The following is a 26,268-nucleotide window of genomic DNA, read 5'->3' as shown; positions in this document are numbered from 1 at the left end:
ATAATAAACATATGTTTCATGTACACTAAGATTTCTTCTTAGAATAAAGACAGTGATGACATTTTTTGTGGTCCCCTTTATTTAGAAAAACACAGAAAAGTATCGAAATATTTTTGGTACCGGTACCAAAATGTTGGTATCGGTACAACACTACCATGTACCACAGTAGTGCCTGTGGTCAAGGCTCATATCGTTCAGTTTCGCTCCCACACCAACGGCACAACATCATTTTTACTTCATAAAATAGATTTACTGGTAGTAAGTAAGATACCAAAAGTTCGGAAATTGACACCTAGCCCATTTTGTGTAATCGGTGTTGAAAGCCGGTACTATTTTTCAGTGAGGCGCAGTGATATCTAGTGGGGAGTGGCGCGGTTTTGGTCACATGGACCAATCAGGTAGCAGCTTTATTCTAACAACATACCTGCTATGGCGACGACAACATCCGAGAGTGAAGAGGAACGAAAGACCTCAAAAGTTAGAAAAAAAGTGCGTAAAGAGGAAAATAAAAGATGCTATATGCATCTTTCATCTGTGAACAATGAGGACGTCCAGCACTTCACTCGGACACGGTGGGACACATACAGAAACTATTTAAAACAGTGGCTTTGTCTGCAAGACCAGAACAAGCATCTGGCAGAAATCTATAAACATTGCTCGGATGTAGATTTTGACGCTATTCCTGACGTCGCTGGGTTTCACGCAACATGCTACCGACGTTTTACAGATAAATCTGCATTGTTTTATGCCGAGAAAAGGACCGCACGGGCGGTGGGAGAACCATCTGCAGCCGCAGGTCAGTCAGCAGGCACGTCTGAAACTCCCCGAAAGAAACTTCGATCTCGTTCAGGTTTGCCCGTTGCTTCTGCCGGCCCCGTCCTGCCAGCCATCTGTATAATTTGTCAAAAAGTGGAAAAGTACACTCGTGTGGGAGGAAAACGCCAGAGGGATCAACTCACACAAGCAGAAACCGTGTCGGCAGGTATGTCACACACACACACACACACACACACACACACACACACACACACACACACACACACACACACACACGTGTGTGAATCTATAGTAATAATGTTACAGTACATAGCGTAGGATTGAAAGAATGTGTTGTTACTTTGTAATAACCAAATGGACCATTTATACACTGTCAGAGTTAAGGGGAGACCTTGGAATTTAAAAGTTTGAGAACCACTGGCCTAGAAAAGGAAGCCCCACCCATCCCCCCATATACCTTCACACCACAGCCCCAATCTCTCTCTCCCCCCCACACACACACACACACACCCCTGGACTGATTTACACATCACAACCCCCACCCCTCCCCCCGCACACCTTCACACCTCACCCCTCATCCCTGAACTGACTGAACTGTGACCACTACCCACATCCCTGCTGTGACTTCATGTCACCTCCACTGCTGCTACAATAATTGAAGAATGCATAGTGCACTTTATACATCATCATTGTCATATCATCCATTATCATCTTCACTGTGAACTGAATGTGCAATACTGCTTCTGTCTACTCATGCCCACTATAGATCTGTTGTAAGATCCACACTTTAATTTACTTTATCTTATTTCTTTATTTTTGTTTCTTATTTTATTTTATTATATTTATTAGTATTAAAAATCCTTACATTTACATTTTTAGTAAGTTTATTGTAAGTGTGCAATATAGTTTAAGTTTATTCTTGTTTAATTTTTATATTCTGTGATTCTTTATTTAGCTTAAGTTTATATTTATATTTATATTTTGTGAATTTGCAAGGGGGACCAGCAAAATAAGCTTTTCATTGTGCAGTGTGACTGTCTGTTTATCTGTGCATATGACAATAGATATCTTGAATCTTGGAATGTTTAGCTGGGAGTTCAGCAGCTCACATCACAGAGTCGTAAATCACAGGGTCATAAATACCTCTCCAACCCCCCACTCAAGACACACACACACACACACACTTTTTTACTTGTAAATCTCTGATTTTGCCAATAAAGCTTATTCTAATTATTTTTCTTTTAAAGGCCAGTTGCTGAAGGCAGCTGAGATTAAGAAAGATGCTGCCATTCTTCTGCACATCAACGACAAAGACTGTGTTGCTATAGAGGTCCGGTACCATAGGACACTGCAAAAGGGCAAACTACCAAGCAGCAGTAATGCGACATTCCCTGACTGGTATGATGTGTGCCCCTTCACCCATTGGCAATGGATGGTACATTGAGGATGGGGAGTTAACAGTAAGATGGATGACTAGAAATCCTGCCCCAGATAGTGTGCTGCAGGTAGTCCACTGTGGTTGCAAGACAAGCAAATGTGAAACAGAAAGATGTTCATGTATGTCTGCAAAAATGTCTTGTACTGATTTATGTCACTGCCAGAACTGTGGAAATGTTTCAAAGGAAACAGAAGAAAGAGGTGCATGGGATGATGACACAGATGAAAGTGATATTGATGAGTAATTACGCACCATGTCACCATGTAAAATTTGCCACTTTTGTTTCTTTATCAAGATGTTTGATTATCGAGATGCCACACTGCCATTTTAACGGTAAAGCTTAAATAATGTCTGTATTACCTTTTTTTTCAAATTTGTTTTGGTCTTTTGTGTGTGTTTGTGTGTGTGTGTGTGGGGGGGGGGGGGGGGGGGGGGGGTATAAATGACACATGCTGTGAAACAATTTGCTACTTTAATAAATATTTATCATATTTTATACCAATTTGGGCCTTTACTGCATCTATTTTAATCTTGTCCATTTTTGCCTTATTCCAGTTTTGGGGTGCATGGTAATATTTTGCTAGATTTTAAGCCACTTTTGGCCACGGTGTGTTACTTCTTTTGTACCTTTGATTACATAGAAGGTTGTGACATTTTTTTAATGTATGATACATAAGCTTTTAGCTAAATTTAATAAGTGTGTGCTTCATTGTGCTGGGGCAAATCACTTCAGTTGAATCGTTTTTTAAGAAATTTGCTACATTTCATGATCTAAATTCACATATGAGTATACTAAGGCACCAATATTTGTTTCAGATGTTAGGTATATGTATTTATGATATTTGAGAAAGATTTTGTGTTGCCAAAATGAATAAGACATATTTTACAAGCCAAAACTGCAGCACAAGATTTTCGTTTTTTGTGATTTACCTCTATATACATTTCTGGCGTGTGACAAAATTTGGCTAGGTATCATGTTCTGAACTTTTAACCCAAAGTCCAGAAGGGTATTATCTATGCAAAAATGCATTGAACAAGTTGTGCTTAGACGTGGGAGCGAAATTCATTTTCTAGGCACTTTTTCTCATGTCAGCTCACCGTCTACAGGGGTCAGCAACCTTTTTGAAAGCAAGAGCTACTTCTTGGGTAGTGATTAATGCGAAGGGCTACCAGTTTGATACACACTTCAATAAATTGCCAGAAATAGCCAATTTGCTCAATTTACCTTTAACTCTATGTTATTATTAATAATTAATGATATTTACACATAATTGAACGGTTTAAAAGAGGAGAAAACACGAAAAAAAAATGACAATTAAATTTGGAAACATAGTTTATCTTCAATTTCGACTCTTTAAAATTCAACCGAAAAAAAAGAAGAGAAAAACTAGCTAATTCGAATCTTTTTGAAAAAAAAATATATATATATTTATGGAACATCATTAGTCATTTTTCCTGATTAAGATTAATTTGAGAATTTTTTGGACATGTTTTAAATAGGTTAAAATCCAATCTGCACTTTGTTAGAATATATAACAAATTGGACCAAGCTATATTTCTAACAAAGACAAATAATTATTTCTTCTAGATTTTCCAGAACAAAATTTTTAAAAGAAATTCAAAAGACTTTGAAATAAGATTTAAATTTGATTCTACAGATTTTCTAGATTTGCCAGAATAATTTTTTTGAATTTTAATCATAACAAGTTTGAAGAAATATTTCACAAATATTCTTCGTCGAAAAAACAGAAGCTAAAATGAAGAATTAAATTAAAATGTATTTATTATTCTTTACAATAAAAAAAATAAAAATTTACTCGAACGTTGATTTAAATTGTCAGGAAAGAAGAGGAAGGAATTTAAAAGGTAAAAAGGTATATGTGTTTAAAAATCCTAAAATCTTTTTTAAGTTTGTATTTTTTCTCTAAAATTGTCTTTCTGAAAGTTATAAGAAGCAAAGTAAAACAAATAATAAATTTATTTAAACAAGTGAAGACCAAGTCTTTCAAATATTTTCTTGGATTTTCAAATTCTATTTGAGTTTTGTCTCTCTTAGAATTAAAAATGTCGGGCAAAGCAAGACCAGCTTGCTAGTAAATAAATACAATTTAAAATATAGAGGCAGCTCACTGGTAAGTGCTGCTATTTGAGCTATTTTTAGAACAGGCCAGCGGGCTACTCATCTGGTCCTTACGGGCTACCTGGTGCCCGCGGGCACCGCGTTTGGTGACCCCTGATGTACCATAACATACCAACTTTATTTATAAAGCCCTTTAAAAACAAGCACATTTGAAGAACAAAGGACTGTACACCACAAAGAAATAGAGGCAAAGGACAGACTAAAAAATAACATTTAAAATAAAATACACATTGAAAAAGCAAATACAAATTATCCTAAGAACAATTTGTTCGATAAAAAGCAGTTAAAAAGTTGAAAGTCTCATGCTGGGTTAAAAGCCAGTGAATAAAAATGGGTTTTAAGTAGGGATGTCCGATAATGGCTTTTTGCCGATATCCGATATGCCGATATGCTGATATTGTCCAACTCTTTAATTACCGATACCGATATCAACCGATATATACAGTCGTGGAATTAACACATTATTATGCCTAATTTGGACAACCAGGTATGGTGAAGATAAGGTACTTTTTACAAAAATGAATCAAATAAAATAAGATAAATAAATTAAAAACATTTTCTTGAATAAAAAATTAAGTAAAACAATATAAAAACAGTTACATAGAAACTAGTAATTAATGAAAATGTGTAAAATTAAATGTTAAAGGTTAGTATTATTAGTGGAGCAGCAGCACGCACAATCATGTGTGCTTACGGACTGTATCCCTTGCAGACTGTATTGATATATATTGATATATAATGTAGGAAGCAGAATATTAATAACAGAAAGAAACAACCCTTTTGTGTGTTTTTTGGGTTGGTGCACTAATTGTAAGTGTATCTTGTGTTTTTTATGTGGATTTAATAAAAAATAAATAAATAAATAAAATAAAATGAAAAAAAAAAAAACACGATTCTGATAATAAAAAAAACGATACAGATAATTTCCGATATTACATTTTAACGCATCTCTAGTTTTAAGAAGGGTCTTAAAAGTAGCCAAAGAAGGCTACACCAACGTTGCCTCAAAGAAACGGGCCTGCACAATGCCCACGTGTCCCAAATCTAAGCCGTCTACAAAACTAAACCCAACAAAAACTCTAAACAAAATAAACATCATTTATTCTGTATGATTTGACAGGTGGCAAGACACTTCACCCACCTGCTCCCAGTGCCACCCACACTGCTTTAAATGTAACTTACATATTGGCTTTCACTATGCAAAAGGGCTTTGAGTCACTAGAGAAAATCGGAATTAGAATCAGAAATACTTCATTAATCCCGGAGGGGAAATTAAAATGGTGGAGATCACACAAACATTACAGGGAGACAGAACAGAACAGGATCGCTGACGGGTCTGCCAACTTCAGGCGTCCCTTGCAAAAAAAGGTGAGATACAAGTAAACAATGGGGGGTGACAAAAAAATAAAAATTAAAAAAGTTTAAAAAATCGGTCTAAGCCTGGGCCCCTAGAGAGGGGGTCCAGGCTGAGGCCCATACTTGCCAACCCTCCCAATTTTCCCGGGAGACTCCCGAATTTCAGTGCCCCTCCCGAAAATCTCCCAGGGCAACCATTCTCCCGTTTTCCACACGGACAACAACAATATTGGGGGCGTGCCTTAAAGGCACTGCCCCTAGCGTCCTCTACAACCTGTCATGTCCGCTTTTCCTCCATACAAACAGCGTGCTGGCCCAGTCACATGATATATGCGGCTTTTCACACACACACAAGTGAATGCAATGCATACTTGGTCAACAGCCATACAGGTCACACTGAGGGTGTCCGTACAAACAACTTTAACACTGTTACAAATATGCGCCACACTGTGAACCCACACCGAACAAGAATGACACACACATTTCGGGAGAACATCCGCACCGTAACACAACATAAACACAACGGAACAAATACCCAGAACCCCTTGCAGCACTAACTCTTCCGGGACGCTACAATATACACCCCCGATTCTGTCTTGCTAACAGCCAAAGGACGAACCAGCACCTCGACGAAGATAAGGCACGTCGACAGAGGAGACAGGGCGCAATCACAACGCCCCAGTACATTCCGTTCTGAACAATCACGTATTCTGCGTACTGAGCTGCTCGCATAATGTGTGACCCCCCTCCCTTTAGAAGCAGCCTCAGCATGTAACTAGGGAACGTCCTAAACTGAATAAATAGAGGAGCGCGTGGCCTGTTCCTCAGAGACTGTAACTGAGTGTGCAGCTCCATGCTTTCTCCTCATGAGCAAAATTGAACTCTGTCTCTGCCTGATTCCTTCTTCTTGTCTTGTGTAATAGATAGTTTGGTGCTTAAACCTGACAAAACGCATCCCTCTAATTAACGCCTCCTTCCAATTAACGCCCTGTTACGGTAAATGAACATTTCTACAACATTTTGGACTATGTATGCTTACATTTCTGCCACAACTCTTATGCTTAAAGGCCGTTGCTATAGTTATTATCTATTTTGCTCAAGCTGTTCTTTTTCTTCTCTGCACAAGGGCACACAACTTGTTATCTTCCACTGCATGTGAGGAGTGGCCTCGCCGCAGATGTTTCCTGTCTTTCAGCTTGCTAACAGCCAAAGGACGAACCAGCACCTTGACGAAGATAAGGCATGTCAACAGCGGGCAGACACTGCAGAGACAGGGCGCAATCACAACGTTCCGTTCTGAATAATCACGTATTGTGCGTACTGAGATGCTCGCATAAAGTGTGACCCCCCACCCTTTAGAAGCAGCCTCAGCAATGTAACTAGGGAACGTCCTAAACTGAATAAATAGAGGAGCGCGTGGGCTGTTTCTCAGAGCGTAGGGTGAGACTGTAACTGAGTGTGCAGCTCCATGTGTTCTCCTCATGAGCAAAATTGAACTCTGTCTCTGCCTGATTTTTAATAGATAGTTCGGTGCTTAAACCTGACAAAAAGCATCCCTCTAATTAACGCCCGCTTCCATATAACGCCCTGTTACGGTAAATGAACATTTCTACAACATTTTGTACTACGTATGCTTACATTTCTGCCTGTAGTAGTGCACAAACACAACTCTTATGCTTAAAGGTCGTTGCTCTAGTTATTATCTATTGTGCTCGAGCTGTACTTTTTCTTCTCTACACAAGGGCACACAACTTGTTATCTTCCACTGCATGCGAGGAGTGGCCTCGCCGCAGATGTTTCCTGTCTTTCAGCTTGCTAACAGCCTAAGGACCAACCAGCACCTCGACGAAGATAAGGCACATCAACAGAGGAGACAGGGCGCAATCACAACGCCCCAGTACATTCCGTTCTGAATAATCACGTATTGTGCGTACTGAGCTGCTCGCATAATGTGTGACCCCCTCCCTTTAGAAGCAGCCTCAGCATGTAACTAGGGAACGTCCTAAACTGAATAAATAGAGGAGCGCATGGGCTGTTCCTCAGAGACTGTAACTGAGTGTGCAGGTCCATGCGTTCTCCTCATGAGCAAAATTGAACTCTGTCTCTGCCTGATTCCTTCTTCTTGTCTGGTGTAATAGATAGTTTGGTGCTTAAACCTGACAAAACGCATCCCTCTAATTAACGCCTCTTTCCAATTAACGCCCTGTTACGGTAAATGAACATTTCTACAACATTTTGGACTATGTACGCTTACATTTCTGCCACAACTCTTATGCTTAAAGGTCGTTGCTGTAGTTATTATCTATTTTGCTCAAGCTGTACTTTTTCTTCTCTGCACAAGGGCACACAACTTGTTATCTTCCACTGCATGCGAGGAGTGGCCTCGCCGCGGATGTTTTCTGTCTTTCAGCTTGCTAACAGCCAAAGGACCAACCAGCACCTCGACGAAAATAAGGCATATCAACAGCAGGCAGACAAAGCAGAGACAGGGCGCAATCACAACGTTCCGTTCTGAATAATCACGTATTGTGCGTACTGAGATGCTCGCATAATGTGTGACCCCCCTCCCTTTAGAAGCAGCCTCAGCAATGTAACTAGGGAACGTCCTAAACTGAATAAATAGAGGAGCGCATGGGCTGTTCCTCAGAGACTGTAACTGAGTGTGCAGCTCCATGCCTTCTCCTCATGAGCAAAATTGAACTCTGTCTCTGCCTGATTCCTCGCTTCTTATTCTGTTTAATAGGTAGTTCGATGCTTAAACCTGACTAATTAACGCCTGCTGCCAATTAACGCCCTGTTACGGTAAATGAACATTCCTACAACATTTTGGACTACGTATGCTTACATTGCTGCCTGTGGTAGTGCACAAACACACTGCATGTTGTTGAGTGTGCCCATAAATCACGTGCACACCAAAGATGAAATATTCATTCCTTCAGTATGAATGTATGCACATGTCATGCTTGCTGGGTAGTGTGATGTAATGCGTGGCTGACACTCCGCTAAAAGGGTTTCAAATCATTGTCAGGTTTGACCTTTCGGTGTGAAATCATCCGGCTGGAGCAGCACAGATTGCTAGCGACCGGGTTTTGCCTCCATGTTTATGCGAGCGCGCTTATTAATATTTTGCAAATTAAAAGGAAAACTCGGTGAGGAAGCATTGAAGTTTGCAACAATCTATTTGCAAAAGGTCACAGCAGGCAGTCGGACCAAACCCGCCTCCTTCCGACTATCTCCCGTGAGCGCCGGTCTTCCATACAGAGCAGTGTAGAACCTGCCCGGCTTCACAAACAGAGTGTAGTTATCATCCTGTCACATCTTATCTCCCTTTGCTCTCTTCCACAAAGACGGGGGGAGCCACACAGCTTCCATGCAACCATGGCTGGTGCATTCGTAACCGTTAAGAAATAATAACAAAAACAGGCCTGACAGGTCCTTTGTTGTTAGTAGTTTGGTCGCTATGGGAGACCCGGCATTTGTGGCTTGGTAACTTAAAAGTGTATTTTGGCTCATTGTGTCACCTGACGGCGGTTCTTTCGCAACCAAAACACCGCGAGGTCTCGGTTCTCTCTCCGCTTCATCCTTCAAGGGAGCTTTTCCTTGCCTAGTACTTGCACCAGGGACGTGCAGTCAGTAGAGGCAGGGGAGGCGGGGGCCTCACCTGCCATCATGGAAAGAAAAAAAATGTAAAAAGAAAAAAAAATTAAATTAAATTGATATATGTATCCAGTGATTATACTAAAGTTATTTTCCATTTAAAGGCCTACTGAAATGAAATGTTTTTATTTAAACGGGGATAGCAGATCCATTCTATGTGTCATACTTGATCATTTCGCGATATTGCCATATTTTTGCTGAAAGGATTTAGTATAGAACAACGACGATAAAGTTCGCAACATTAAAAGAGGCTTGCCTATACCGGAAGTAGCGTGACGTCACAGGAAGAAGGACTCCTCACAATTCCCCGTTGTTTACAATGGAGCGAGAGAGATTCGGACCGAGAAAGCGACGATTATCCCATTAATTTGAGCGAGGATGAAAGATTCGTGGATGAGGAACGTTAGAGTGAAGGACTAGAGAGGCAGTGCAGGGTGTATCTTTTTTCGCTCTCACCGTAACTTAGGTACAAGGTCTCATTGGATTCCACACACTCTCCTTTTTCTATTGTGGATCACGGATTTGTATTTTAAACCACCTCGGATACTATATCCTCTTGAAAATGAGAGTCGAGAACGCGAAATGGACATTCACAGTGACTTTTATCTCCACGACAATACATCATTGACGGACTTTAGCTACGGAGCTAACGTGATAGCATCAGGCTCAAATGCAGATAGAAACAAAATTTTAAAAAACCCTGACTGGAAGGATAGACAGAAGATCAACAATACTATTAAACCATGAACATGTAAATACACGGTTAATAATTTCCAGCTTGGCGAAGCTTAAAAATTGAAGCTGATTTAGCTACGGAGCTAACGTGATAGCATCGGGCTCAAATGCAGATAGAAACAAAATTTTAAAAAACCCTGACTGGAAGGATAGACAGAAGATCAACAATACTATTACACCATGAACATGTATATACACGGTTAATAATTTCCAGCTAGGCGAAGCTTAAAAATTGAAGCTAATTTAGCTAAGGAGCTAACGTGATAGCATCAGGCTCAAATGCAGATAGAAACAAAATTTTAAAAAACCCTGACTGGAAGGATAGACAGAAGATCAACAATACTATTAAACCATGAACATGTAAATACACGGTTAATAGTTTCCAGCTTGGCGAAGCTTAAAAATTGAAGCTAATTTAGCTACGGAGCTAACGTGATATCACATCGGGCTTAAATGCAGATAGAAACAAAATTTTAAAAAAAAACCCTGACTGGAAGGATAGACAGAAGATCAACAATACTGTTAAACCATGAACATGTAAATACACGGTTAATAGTTTCCAGCTTGGCGAAGCTTGAAAATTGAAGCTAATTTAGCTACGGAGCTAACGTGATAGCATCGGGCTCAAATGCAGATAGAAACAAAATTTTAAAAAACCCTGACTGGAAGGATAGAAAGAAGATCAACAATACTATTAAACCATGAACATGTAAATACACGGTTAATAATTTCCAGCTTGGCGAAGCTTAACAATTGAAGCTAACTTAGCTATGGAGCTAACGTGATAGCATCAGGCTCAAATGCAGATAGAAACAACATTTTAAAAAACCCTGACTGGAAGGATAGACAGAAGATCAACAATACTATTAAACCATGAACATGTAAATACACGGTTAATAGTTTCCAGCTTGGCGAAGCTTAACAATTGAAGCTAACTAACTTAGCTACGGAGCTAACGTGATAGCATCAGGCTCAAATGCAGATAGAAACCAAATTTTAAAAAACCCTGACTGGAAGGATAGACAGAAGATCAACAATACTATTAAACCATGAACATGTAAATACACGGTTAATAATTTCCAGCTTGGCGAAGCTTAAAAATTGAAGCTAATTTAGCTACGGAGCTAACGTGATATCACATCAGGCTTAAATGCAGATAGAAACAACATTTTTTAAAAAAAAAACCTGACTGGAAGGATAGACAGAAGATCAACAATACTATTAAACCATGAACATGTAAATACACGGTTAATAGTTTCCAGCTTGGCGAAGCTTGAAAATTGAAGCTAATTTAGCTACGGAGCTAACGTGATAGCATCAGGCTCAAATGCAGATAGAAACAAAATTTTAAAAAACCCTGACTGGAAGGATAGATAGAAGATCAACAATACTATTAAATCATGAACATGTAAATACACGGTTAATAATTTCCAGCTTGGCGAAGCTTGAAAATTGAAGCTAATTTAGCTACGGAGCTAACGTGATAGCATCAGGCTCAAATGCAGATAGAAACAAAATAAAAAAAAAACCCTGACTGGAAGGATACACAGAAGATCAACAATACTATTAAACCATGAACATGTAAATACACGGTTAATAATTTCTAGCTTGGCGAAGCTTAACAATTGAAGCTAACTACGGAGCGGCGGCGGGCGTTGTAGCTTTCGACGACACCCCGGCCGCCATCAGAGTCGGCAAGAAACATATATTTCCCCAAAGTTACGTACGTGACATGCACATAGCGACACGCACGTACGGGCAAGCGATCAAATGTTTGGAAGCCAAAGCTGTACTCACGGTAGCGCGTCTTCTATCCAACTCAAACACAACACAACCTCCTGATTGTGTTGCTGCAGCCAGCCGCTAATACACCGATCCCACCTACAACTTTCTTCTTTGCAGTCTCCATTGTCCATTAAACAAATTGCAAAAGATTCCCCAACACAGATGTCCAGAATACTGTGGAATTGTTCGATGAAAACAGAGCAGTTTGTATGGTGACACATTGGGTACGAATACTTCCGTTGCCGTCGTGACGTCACGCGCATACGTCATCATACATAGACGTTTTCAACCGGAAGTTTAGCGGGAAATTTAAAATGTCACTTTATAAGTTAACCCGGCCGTATTGGCATGTGTTGCAATGTTAAGATTTCATCATTGATATATAAACTATCAGACTGCGTGGTCTAGATTTAGATTATTTTTATTTTTATTTTCACATTTTCCGTTCAAATACCGAGAAGAGACGGTGCGGTGATCAGCAGCCAGTTGAGGCACGTCACTCAGTTGTGCCTCAACATGGATTGTGCGCAATGACTCGGCTAACTGCTGGCCTGCTGTGCAGTGAGACCGTATTGCTATATGAATTATATCAGCTAACTAAACTATGGCATAGTTTAGTTAGCTGAGGTGTATAATGTACAGTGTATTTTGTCAACAACTGTATGTGTGTAACGTATTTCTTGTGCTGAGCATTCATAAAACTGCTGCAAAAGACGTGCTGGCTGAGGCTCGCAGTAATCCGGCCTCCTGGTGGTAGAGGGCGGTAGTGATCTCAGAGATCATTCCTCGGCCGCAGAAGAAAAGAAAAAAAAAAGTTAGCAAGTCAAGTACAGCGATTGTTTATTTCCTCTCGCCTGGACTTTTATTAAAAACATGGACGACTACATATGTAAAATAAAACAGTTTTCTAAACTGCAGGAGGTAATAATTAAAGGTAGACCAACGCCGGAGCTAAAAGGTTTGCTTTTGACTTCGGGACAGAAGACCCGTTCTTTTCAAACGACGTGGTACACACGCAAAGGCTGGCTGTGTGGATGTCCAGCTAGAAAGGTAAGACCATAATAATGTTTTTTTTTATTAAATGTGCTTTTTTGTGTGCTACAGTTTGTATGTGTAAAGAATGCTGGTATGAGCTTTTAAACATAACCCGTTAACTGCTGCCAATCAAATGGTGAATAAGATACTCTTTAGGGTTCATATGTTTGTAAATCTGACTGTGATGAAGTCAGTGCCTCACCAGCCATGAACCTCACCGCACGCCACTGACTTGCACGTATAACAGGCCTGGGCGAATTTATTTTCATGACTGTTTACATTGTAGATTGTCACTGAAGGCATCAAAACTATGACACACGTGAAGTGAAAACCATTCCATCTCTTGAAGCTCATGGAGAGAATGCCAAGAGCGTGCAAAGCAGTAATCAGAGCAGAAGGTGGCTATTTTGAAGAAACTAGAATGTAAAACATGTTTTCGGTTATTTTTTACCCTTTTTGTTAAGTACATAACTCCACGTGTGTTCATTCATAGTTTTGATGTGACAATCTACAATGTAAATAGCCATGAAGGTAAAGAAAATGCATTGGCCACACCAAAAGTTTGGACACACCTTCTCATCTATATGTGTTTTCTTTATTTTCATGACTATTTACATTGTAGATTGTCACTGAAGGCATCAAAACTATGACACCCGTGAAGTGAAAACCATTCCACATCTTGAAGCTCATGGAGAGAATGCCAAGAGTGTGCAAAGCAGTAATCAGAGCAAAGGGTGGCTATTTTGAAGAAACTAGAATATAAAACATGTTTTCTGTTATTTTTTACCCTTTTTGTTAAGTACATAACTCCACATGTGTTCATTCATAGTTTTGATGGGACAATCTACAATGTAAATAGTCATGAAAATAAAGAAAATGCATTGGCCACACCAAAAGTTTGGACACACCTTCTCATTTATATGCATTTTCTTTATTTTCATGACTATTTACATTGTAGATTGTCACTAAAGGCATCAAAACTATGACACCCGTGAAGTGAAAAACCATTGCACCTCTTGAAGCTCATGGAGAGAATGCCAAGAGTGTGCAAAGCAGTAATCAGAGCAAAAGGTGGCTATTTTGAAGAAACTAGAATATAAAACATGTTTTCAGTTATTTTTTACCTTTTTTTGTTAAGTACATAACTCCACATGTGTTCATTCATAGTTTTGATGTGACAATCTACAATGTAAATAGTCATTAAAATAAAGAAAACGCATAGAAATGGTGTGTCCAAACTTTTGGTGTGGTACTGTAAGCATGTTTTTCATCATATTGTACACTGCAGTCAAGATTGTAACTTGAAAAATATCAAACTCAAAAGTCCCACAGATTAAATGTACTTTGTACTTCATGCAAGTGGAATACATGAATTAGTGTCTTAGATTTGTGGAAAGGGTCATTTCCTTAAAGGCCCACTATTAAGTAAAAATGTGTCTTTAGAACAGTCCTTCTCAAATAATGGGGCAGGCCCACCCTAGGGGAGCTCAGTGCAATGGGGGAGTTTATCAGTATCATCCTTCAAACCCCGCTTTAAAAAGCAAAGTATTTTATACATTGTGCTCCTGATCAATTGGAATTATTTTTTGAATTTTTTGAGTTTATTTAATTGTATTTTTTTTAGTATCAATCGGTTCAAGTCGGTCAACAAATGTTTATACTTTAAAGAAGTTACGCACTTACGCACTGTTACAGACTCAAATAATGTCGATAAATGTATTAAATGTTGTAATTAGACATACAGTATTCATTCAATGCCTGTTCTTTATTTTCATGACTATTTACATTGTAGATCGTCACATCAAATCTATGAATGAACACGTGGAATTATGGATTTAAGACTACCTCTTGAAGCTCATGGAGAGAATGCCAAGAGTGTGCAAAGTAGTAATCAGAGCAAAGGGTGGCTATTTTGAAGAAAGTAGAATATAAAACATGTTTTTTTAGTTATTTCACCTTTTTTTGTTAAGTACATAACTCCACATGTGTTCATTCATAGCTTTGATGTGACAATCTACAATGTAAATAGTGTTGCGTCTGACCAGTCTTCCCTCCCAGGGAATTAAAGTCACTGGTCAATCCCAAATTCTTTCAGATGACATATATGCAGAGTAAGAAGGACCACCAAGACAGAATATGAATATTATCAAGTTTTACTGAAGCTTCAGGAGACCAGCCCACATCAATACAGTCATACCGTCATCTCGGGATGGTCTAACACTCGAACGGAAGAGACAACTTCTTGCATACGAAGAAAGCCCCCACCCTCTCCAGAAAGGAATACAGCCTCATTGTTCTAATACAGATAAGATAAAAAAGGGAGTACTCCAACTCCCACATTCCTTCCACCTTCAAGGTAAAGCACACAGTTTACTTGCGGACATAAGATACAAAAACAGAAAGAGTACAAATGGAAAAACACTAGCTGCTTTAAACATGACTATGACTAAAAAAAATAACTCTTAAACATTGTGCATTCTCCACAATAGTCATGAAAATAAAGAAATGAGAAGGTACTATCTGTGCTCCAAAGCAACCATGTATACAGGTTCGAAAACACAAAGCAAGAGCACAGAATCCAAGACGAAGAGCAGACGTGACAAAGAGGACTTGGAAAAAGACAGAAGGTCTCAGAAAAGATCTCTTAGAGAAGACAATGGACGTCCTTGCCACCGTGTGAGGATGGATGGATGTTAAAGAGACAAAAGCTGGGAATGGCCCAAGTAACCTTGAGCGCGTCGTGATAGATGAAGTCCCAGCAAGCCGACTTGGCACATTTCTGTTTTTAACCTTTACTTCTCCGACACAAAAGGAAGGCTTGAACAAAAATGTCATTGCAACAAAAGTCTGGAAACCTCAACTGATTTGACAGCAAAACTGAAAGCATGAGAAGAGAATGTAGAAATATTAAGGTGGAACAAGACACCACAGTTAAACAACTTGCACTGAGCCCAGTCCGTAAAATTCGCTACACCTCCCTGATACCGAAGTACATGTCAAACTACTTCCTTAACATAAATGACCGCCATAACCACAACACCAGGGGGAGCTCCACTAACCACGTTAAACCCAGATTCCGAAATAACAAAGGTCTTAACTCATTCTCTTTCTATGCCACATCAATGTGGAATGCGCTCCCAACAGGTGTAAAAGAAAGGGCATCTCTATCCTCCTTCAAAACCGCACTAAAAGAAGGCAACTACAACCCTTGACTAACACCCTCCCCCCACCACATCCCACCTCCCCGGATTGTAAATAACCAAATGTAATCAATCAAATGTATATACTTGCTCTTATGCTATCTGAGCTCACTATGTTCACCGCTCGCTGTACATATCCTACCAAGTCAGACCTAGACTGTTTCAATGCCCATTTCTCTGATGATATCATTGTTGATGACTGAAGTGCTGATATCAACCAAGCCTAACCCCCCCGCCCCAACCCCCTCCACATCCCACCCCCAAGATTTTAAATAATGTAAATAATTCAATTTATATACTCTGATGGGTAACTTGTGTGATGACTGTCGTCGTCGGCATCCTTCCGTCTCGGGAGACGATGGGTTAGATCCAAAAAGGGGGGTGGGTCTCACTACGAGATGGCCCCTGGCACCCGTTTCTTTCGCCAATCGGATGGGCTTAGAACCGGTATCTGCTGGAGTGACCTCTCCAGTGGACCTCTCCAGTGGATCTACACGGCCTGGGCATGGAACTATGGAGGGCAAGCTGTTGTCCAGGCAGCAAACCCCCCCGTCTCCGTGTGGCTGGTGGATCCAAGGGAGCGACGAGTGTCGATACAACTTGGCACCAGCGACGCCACAGGAGTTGCCGGAATGACGCTACAACGTCAAACCGCCTTCAGGACTCCGGCTCCTGATTTTCTGTCGGGGTTTACTCCCTAAGCCTTACCCTTGAGCTCTGTAGAACTTGCACCTGGCTCGCTGACAACAAGCTATCCATACACTTGGGTAAAACGAAATCCATCCTGTTTGGGTCCCACATCAACCTTAAGAAAGTCAATGACTTCACCATAAAAGTGGGTGACATTGTTGTCACCAGGAAAGATGAGGTCACCTACCTAGGTTCCATTCTAGAGGCTAACCTTTCCTGTGATAAAATGGCAACCAAGGTAATCAGAAAGGTTAACCAACGAACGAGATGTCTCTACAGAATCTCCTCTCTGGTCAACAAAAGCACCATGAGGATTCTGGCGGGAACTCTCGTTCAACCCTTTTTCGATTACGCATGCACCTCCTGGTACCCTAGCACCTCCAAAACCCTCAAATCTAAACTCCAAACATCTCAGAACAAGCTAGTCAGGTTACTTCTAGACCTCCACCCCAGATCCCACCTCACTCCTACCCACTTCTCCAAAGTGGGCTGGCTCAAGGTGGAGGACAGAGTTAAACAACTTGCACTGAGCCTAGTCTATAAAATCCACTCCACCTCCCTGATACCGAAGTACATGTCAAACTACTTCCTTAACGTAAATGACCGCCATAACCACAACACCAGGGGGTGCTCCACTAACCATGTTAAACCCAGATTCCGAACTAACAAAGGTCTTAACTCATTCTCTTTCTATGCCACATCAATGTGGAATGCGCTCCCAACAGGTATAAAAGAAAGGACATCTCTATCCTCCTTCAAAACCGCAATAAAAGTTCACCTCCAGGCAGCTACAACCCTAAACTAACACCCTCCCCGGATTGCTAATAATCAAATGTAAACAATCAAATGCAGATACTTTTTCTTATGCCTTCTGATCTCTCTCTCTCTCTCTCTCTCTCTCTCTCTCTCTCTCTCTCTCTATGTCCACTACTTGCTGTCCATATCCTACCCCCCCCCTCCCTCTCCACACCCCTGATTGTAAATAATGTAAATAATTCAATGTGATTATCTTGTGTGATGACTGTATTATGACGATAGTATATATGATAGTATATATCTGTATCATGAATCAATTTAAGTGGACCCCGACTTAAACAAGTTGAAAAACTTATTCGGGTGTTACCATTTAGTGGTCAATTGTACGGAATATGTACTTCACTGTGCAATCTACTAATAAAAGTCTCAATCAATCAATCAAAAACCAGCCTTTTGTTCCATTATGTACCTTTGGCTTTATTCCATGTCAGACTTGACTGCTCTCCAAGGGTGGTGTTAGTCGGAGCCTCTGGTTGTGAGGCTGCCATGTTGTCAAGAGTGCGTAAGCAGCTTTATAAATGACGGACAAACCCAGGGGAGGATAGACGCTCTACGTACACACAATGTCCAAATAATCCTCCTGCTCAACGGCTTAGCAAGTACAGTCTAATGGAGGATGTGACGCTCGGCCAACAAGGACGTGAGCGTTCTTTTTCTAACCCTCGATCAGCCCTGTTCAACTCCAGTCTTTACAGCAGATCCTTAAAACCAGCTAAGTACCTTCGTCGTTAAGACGAGCTTTGACTCACAATGAGAGAAAACAACTTGTTGTGTATAGTATATATATCAAGGATGCCAAGTGATTATTTTTATTAAATCACACTAATCACACTCTAAACATGTGATTACCCTAATTTTCGGACTATAAGGCGCACATAAAATCATTTCATTTTCTCAAAAATGAACAGTGCGCCTTATAACCCGGTGAGCCTAATGTACGGAATAACTCTGGTTGTGCTTACCGACCTCGAAGCTATTCTTTTTGGAACATGGTGGAATGATAAGTGTGAGCAGTAGATGGCAGTCACACATAAGAGGTACGTGTAGACTGCAATATGATGCCAGTAAACAACACCAAAGCTTTAAATGTTCCATTGGAAATATAGAACATTACACACAGCGATATTTGTACCGTATTTTTCGGACTATAAGGCGCACTTAAAATCCTTTCATTTTCTAAAAACTCGACAGTGCGCCTTATGACCCGGTGCGCCTGATGTACGGAATAATTTTGGTTGTGCTTACCAACCTCGAAGCTATTCTATTTGGAACATGGTGAAATGATAAGTGTGAGCAGTAGATGGCAGTCACACATAAGAGGTACGTGTAGACTGCAATATGATGCCAGTAAACAACACCAAAGCTTTAAATGTTCCATTGGAAATATAGAACATTACACACAGCGATATTTGTACCGTATTTTTCGGACTATAAGGCGCACTTAAAATCCTTTCATTTTCTAAAAACTCGACAATGCACCTTATAACCCGGTGCGCCTAATGTACGGAATAATTTTGGTTGTGCTTACCGACCTCGAAGCTATTCTTTTTGGTACATGGTGGAATGATAAGTGTGAGCAGTAGATGACAGTCACACATAAGAGGTACGTGTAGACTGCAATATGACGCCAGTAAACAACACCAAAGCTTTAAATATTCCATTGGAAGTATAGAACATTACACACAGCGATATTTCTACCGTATTTTTCGGACTATAAGGCGCACTTAAAATCTTTTCATTTTCTAAAAACTCGACAGTGCGCCTTATGAACCGGTGCGCCTAATGTACGGAATAATTTTGGTTGTGCTTACCGACCTCGAAGCTATTTTATTTGGAACATGGTAAAATGAGTGTGAGCAGTAGATGGCAGTCACACATAAGAGGTACGTGTAGACTGCAATATGACGCCAGTAAACAACACCAAAGTTTTAAATGTTCCATTTAAAATATAAAACATTAGCGATATTTGTACCGTATTTTTCGGACTATAAGGCGCACTTAAAATCCTTTCATTTTCTAAAAACTCGACAGTGCACCTTATGACCCGGTGCGCCTGATGTACGGAATAATTTTGGTTGTGCTTACCGACCTCGAAGCTATTCTATTTGGAACATGGTGAAATGATAAGTGTGAGCAGTAGATGGCAGTCACACATAAGAGGTACGTGTAGACTGCAATATGACGCCAGTAAACAACACCAAAGCTTTAAATGTTCCATTTGAAATATAGAACATTACACACAGCGATATTTGTACCGTATTTTTCGGGCTATAAGGCGCACTTAAAATCCTTTCATTTTCTAAAAACTCGACAGTGCGCCTTATAACCCGGTGCGCCTGATGTACGGAATAATTTTTTGGTTGTGCTTACCGACCTCGAAGCTATTTTATTTGGAACATGGTAAAATGAGTGTGAGCAGTAGATGGCAGTCACACATAAGAGGTACGTGTAGACTGCAATATGACGCCAGTAAACAACACCAAAGTTTTAAATGTTCCATTTAAAATATAAAACATTAGCGATATTTGTACCGTATTTTTCGGACTATAAGGCGCACTTAAAATCCTTTCATTTTCTAAAAACTCGACAGTGCACCTTATAACCCGGTGCGCCTAATGTACGGAATAACTCTGGTTGTGCTTACCGACCTCGAAGCTATTCTATTTGGAACATGGTGAAATGATAAGTGTGAGCAGTAGATGGCAGTCACACATAAGAGGTACGTGTAGACTGCAATATGATGCCAGTAAACAACACCAAAGCTTTAAATGTTCCATTTGAAATATAGAACATTACACACAGCTATATTTGTACCGTATTTTTCAGACTATAAGGCGCACTTAAATACCTTTCATTTTCTAAAAACTCGACAGTGCACCTTATGACCCGGTGTGCCTAATGTACGGAATAATTCTGGTTGTGCTTACCGACCTCGAAGCTATTCTTTTTGGTACATGGTGAAATGATAAGTGTGAGCAGTAGATGGCAGTCACACATAAGAGGTACGTGTAGGCTGCAATATTACGCCAGTAAACAACACCAAAGCTTTAAATGTTCCATTGGAAATATAGAACATTACACACAGCGATATTTGTACCGTATTTTTCCGACTATAAGGCGCACTTAAAATCCTTTCATTTTCTAAAAACTCGACAGTGCGCCTTATAACCCGGTGCGCCTAATGTACGGAATAACTCTGGTTGTGCTTACCGACCTCGAAGCTATTCTATTTGGAACATGGTGAAATGATAAGTGTGAGCAGTAGCTGGCAGTCACACATAAGAGGTACGTGTAGACTGCAATATGACGCCAGTAAACAACACCAAAGTTTTAAATGTTCCATTTAAAATATAAAACATTAGCGATATTTGTACCGTATTTTTCGGACTATAAGGCGCACTTAAAATCCTTAAATTTTCTAAAAACTCGACAGTGCACCTTATAACCCGGTGCGCCTAATGTACGGAATAACTCTGGTTGTGCTTACCGACCTCGAAGCTATTCTTTTTGGTACATGGTGAAATGATAAGTGTGAGCAGTAGATGGCAGTCACACATAAGAGGTACGTGTAGACTGCAATATGACGCCAGTAAACAACACCAAAGCTTTAAATGTTCCATTGGAAATATAGAACATTACACACAGCGATATTTGTACCGTATTTTTCAGACTATAAGGCGCACTTAAAATCCTTTCATTTTCTAAAAACTCGACAGTGCGCCTTATAACCCGGTGCGCCTAATGTACGGAATAACTCTGGTTGTGCTTACCGACCTCGAAGCTATTCTATTTGGAACATGGTGAAATGATAAGTGTGAGCAGTAGATGGCAGTCACACATAAGAGGTACGTGTAGACTGCAATATGACGCCAGTAAACAACACCAAAGTTTTAAATGTTCCATTTAAAATATAAAACATTAGCGATATTTGTACCGTATTTTTCGGACTATAAGGCGCACTTAAAATCCTTAAATTTTCTAAAAACTCGACAGTGCACCTTATAACCCGGTGCGCCTAATGTACGGAATAACTCTGGTTGTGCTTACCGACCTCGAAGCTATTCTTTTTGGTACATGGTGAAATGATAAGTGTGAGCAGTAGATGGCAGTCACACATAAGAGGTACGTGTAGACTGCAATATGACGCCAGTAAACAACACCAAAGCTTTAAATGTTCCATTGGAAATATAGAACATTACACACAGCGATATTTGTACCGTATTTTTCAGACTATAAGGCGCACTTAAAATCCTTTCATTTTCTAAAAACTCAACAGTGCGCCTTATGACCCGGTGCGCCTGATGTACGGAATAATTTTTTGGTTGTGCTACCGACCTCGAAGCTATTTTATTTGGTACATGGTGAAATGATAAGTGTGAGCAGTAGATGGCAGTCACACATAAGAGATACGTGTAGACTGCAATATGATGGCAGTCACACATAAGTGATACATGTAGACTGCAAGATGATGGCAGTCTCACATAAGAGATACGTGTAGACTGCAATATGATGGCAGTCACACATAAGAGATACGTGTAGTCTGCAATACGATGGCAGTCACACATACGAGATACGTGTAGACTGCAATATAATGGCAGTCACACATACGAGATACGTGTAGACTGCAAGATGATGGCAGTCACACATAAGAGATACGTGTAGACTGCAATATGATGGCAGTCACACATAAGTGATACATGTAGACTGCAAGATGATGGCAGTCTCACATAAGAGATACGTGTAGACTGCAATATGATGGCAGTAACACATAAGAGATACTTGTAGACTGCAAGATGATGGCAGTCAGACATAAGAGATATGTGTAGACTGCAATATGATGGCAGTCACACATACGAGATACGTGTAGAATGCAAGATGATGGCAGTAACACATAAGAGATACGTGTAGTCTGCAATACGATGGCAGTCACACATACGAGATACGTGTAGACTGCAAGATGATGGCAGTCACACATACGAGATACGTGTAGACTGCAAGATGATGGCAGTCACACATAAGAGATACGTGTAGACTGCAATATGATGGCAGTCACACATAAGAGATACGTGTAGACTGCAATATGATGGCAGTCACACATACGAGATACGTGTAGACTGCAAGATGATGGCAGTCACACATAAGAGATACGTGTAGACTGCAATATGATGGCAGTCACACATAAGAGATACGTGTAGACTGCAATATGATGGCAGTCACACATAAGAGATACTTGTAGACTGCAATATGATGGCAGTCACACATAAGAGATACGTGTAGACTGCAATATGATGGCAGTAACACATAGGAGATACTTGTAGACTGCAAGATGATGGCAGTCACACATAAGAGATATGTGTAGACTGCAATATGATGGCAGTCACACATACGAGGTACGTGTAGACTGCAAGATGATGGCAGTCACACATAAGAGATACGTGTAGACTGCAATATGATGGCAGTCACACATAAGAGATATGTGTAGACTGCAATATGACGCCAGTAAACAACACCATTGCTTTTAAAGTTCCATTGAAAATATAGAACATTACACACGGCGCTCAAAAATCTGTCAAAATGTTTTTAGTAGGACTTTGGTAAGCTATGAAGCCACACCACTTGATGGATTGTACTGTGCTTCAACATAGGAGTATTATTATGGTGTGTGTATAAGGTAAGACATATTATCTGGCGTTTTGTTTCGCAATATTATGCAAAAGCAACTTTTCTTACCTTCTGGTGCCTGCTGATGTGTATTTGGGATCTGCATAAGTCCTGAAAATGTGCGCCATTGTTGTCCGTGCTGAAAAAATCTGAATAATCACATTTTGGAATTTGGATTAATTATGATTATTCACATGTGATTACTTGCTTGCAACTCATATGTAAATACGCTATTTTGTGTTTTTATTTAGCAAGTTTGAAAAGTACATGCAAACTGCGTCCTACATGTGCTCGTCAACATATATAGAGTGTCAAAAATAAATACAACGGACGTATAGTCTAATCACCATTAGATATATAGAACGAATACAGGTATTTTAGAATAGAATAGAATAGAAAGTACTTTATTGATCCCTGGGGGAAATTCAGCACCACAGTTCGCTCACAATAAACAATAAACACTTGGCCATTTTTTTACATGTGAATAATATAAATACAGTCTATTATACAGCATTATTCACATGTGAATAATATAAATACAGTCTATTATACAGCATTATTCACATGTGAATAATATAAATACAGTCTGTTATACAGCATTATTCACATGTGAATAATATAAATACAGTCTATTATACAGCATTATTCACATGTGAATAATATAAATACAGTCTATTACACAGCATTATTCACATGTGAATAATATAAATACAGTCTATTATACAGCATTATTCACATGTGAATAATATAAATACAGTCTATTATACAGCATTATTCACATGTGAATAATATAAATACATTTTATTATACAGCATTATTCACATGTGAATAATATAAATACAGTCTATTATACAGCATTATTCACATGTGAATAATATAAATACATTTTATTATACAGCATTATTCACATGTGAATAATATAAATACAATCTATTATACAGTGTTATTCACCTGTGAATAATATAAATCCAGTCTATTATACAGCATTATTCACCTGTGAATAATATAAATACAGTCTATTATACAGCATTATTCACATGTGAATAATATAAATACAGTCTATTATACAGCATTATTCACATGTGAATAATATAAATACATTTTATTATACAGCATTATTCACATCTGAATAATATGAATACAGTCTATTATACAGCATTATTCACATGTGAATAATATAAATACAATCTATTATACAGTGTTATTCACCTGTGAATAATATAAATACAGTCTATTATACAGCATTATTCACATGTGAATAATATAAAAACAGTCTATTATACATTTAAGTACAGTCAAAAAGGAACATATGCATTATACAGTCTGATGGCTGTCGGTATGAAGGACTTCCTGTTTTCGTTCCGTGTTGCATTTTGGGAGTCTGATCCTTCCACTGAACGTGCTCATTCTCTCTCTTCCAGTACCAGTTCCTAATTAGCTCGGTCCGTGAGGATTCTGGACAAATTTTGATTGATCGATTGATTGATTGATACTGACTAACCTTGACAATGTAAGGCGGTACACCCCCCCTCCCCCCCCAACCCCATTTTTTAAAGGAATATAAGACACATTTTGCGTGAGTAAAACACAATAGAAGTAAAGGCAAGTAATTTCCCTCAGGCCTTCCACCTGCTCTGACAAATGGGAATGTGACAACCCAAAGGCACACACAGCAGATCGCTTGTGTAATATTTCACTTTCACCTCCAGAACGAAATCCAAATGGAGTCCTTTGTGTTACCTTCGAAAGGCCAAAAGTGTTATTCCTATTGAAGCTGAATCCATTCTACAGGTAAGCTTTAATTGTCTTTAGGGTTTATCACTACATTATTTGGATGTATTTGGTCAGGGTCTGACTTTGTGCAACCAACTTTCTGAATTGACCGACTATCCCTTCTTATATTAAATCTACCTAGCAACACATACAGTCGTGCTCAAGTGTACATACCAAGGGTGTAACGGTATTTGTATTGAACCGTTTCGGTACGGGGGTTCCGGTTCGGGGGTTCCGGTTCGGTTCGGAGGTGCACCAAACGAGTTTCCACACGGACATATTAAGTAGCGTAACGCACGTTGTGTAAACAATGCACACCGAGGCACAACACACGGCATGCTAGCAGCTAACGGGCTAGGATAGACTGACCATACGTCCTCTTTTCACCGGACATGTCCTCTTTTGCGGAGCTGTCAGGGCGGAGTTTCTTAAATGCCTCAAATGTCCGGCGTTTTGAGTTAGGGTTGCGTGTATTTTCAATGTACGTTCAGGGTTAAGAAGGGGTTGAAAACAAAACAAATTGTGCGTGCAGCAGCATTGGTGAGGGAGGGGCAGAGACAGAGAGAGTGAGAGTAACGGGCATGACAGTGCGTCGTTGTTTTACGAGCAGAGGAGCATGTTCGGCAGCGCACGCACACAGAGCAGCAGTGTTTGTGGACATAAAAGGGAGAGTGGACGCATTTTGGTGTATCCATCCGCAGTCTGCAGTGTTTTAGCTACTTCTAAATCACTAATCCTTGTTTCCAGGGTGACAAATAAAGTACCTTTCTTACAAGTATCATTATCACTGCAGGACAAGGAATAGCTAAACATGCTTCACTACACACCGTAGGAGGATACAATAGCTCACCGGCGTCAGATTGTAAACAAATGCCATGGGTGGACATCCACTGTAATGATACCAAGTACAAGAGTGTATCTCGTCGATACTATGATTATGTCGATATTTTTTAGCGTCACAAAATCTTTTTTCGTTTAAAAAAAATGCATATTATGTTTATAAAGTCAGGAAATACGTCCCAGGACACATGAGGACGTTGAATATGACCAATGTATGATCCTGTAACTACTTGGTATCGGATCCATACCTAAATGTGTGGTATCATCCAACACGAATGTAAAGTATCAAAGAAGAGAAGAATAAGTGATTATTACATTTGAACAGAAGTGTAGATAGAACATGTTAAAACAGAAAATAAGCAGAT

General features: G+C 39.7%; 1 protein-coding gene across 1 annotated transcript in view; it reads left to right on the top strand.

Annotated features, from left to right (window-relative positions):
• Nucleotides 1-240: 240 nt before the first annotated feature.
• LOC133660500 (uncharacterized) overlaps nt 241-26,268 on the top strand; it is a 31,794-nt gene continuing 5,766 nt past the window's right edge. The window contains exons 1-3 of the mRNA XM_062064038.1: nt 241-796; nt 851-982; nt 2,025-2,175. Coding sequence (XP_061920022.1) covers nt 430-796; nt 851-982; nt 2,025-2,175 — 650 coding nt within the window. The 5' untranslated portion in view covers nt 241-429. The remainder of the gene's footprint in view (nt 797-850; nt 983-2,024; nt 2,176-26,268) is intronic.

Source organism: Entelurus aequoreus, linkage group LG11, assembly GCF_033978785.1.
Source record: "Entelurus aequoreus isolate RoL-2023_Sb linkage group LG11, RoL_Eaeq_v1.1, whole genome shotgun sequence".
In the NCBI taxonomy this organism is placed as follows: Eukaryota; Metazoa; Chordata; class Actinopteri; order Syngnathiformes; family Syngnathidae; genus Entelurus; species Entelurus aequoreus.
The sequence above is the reverse complement of the archived record's forward strand: the minus strand, read 5'-3'. Positions and strand labels throughout refer to the sequence as shown.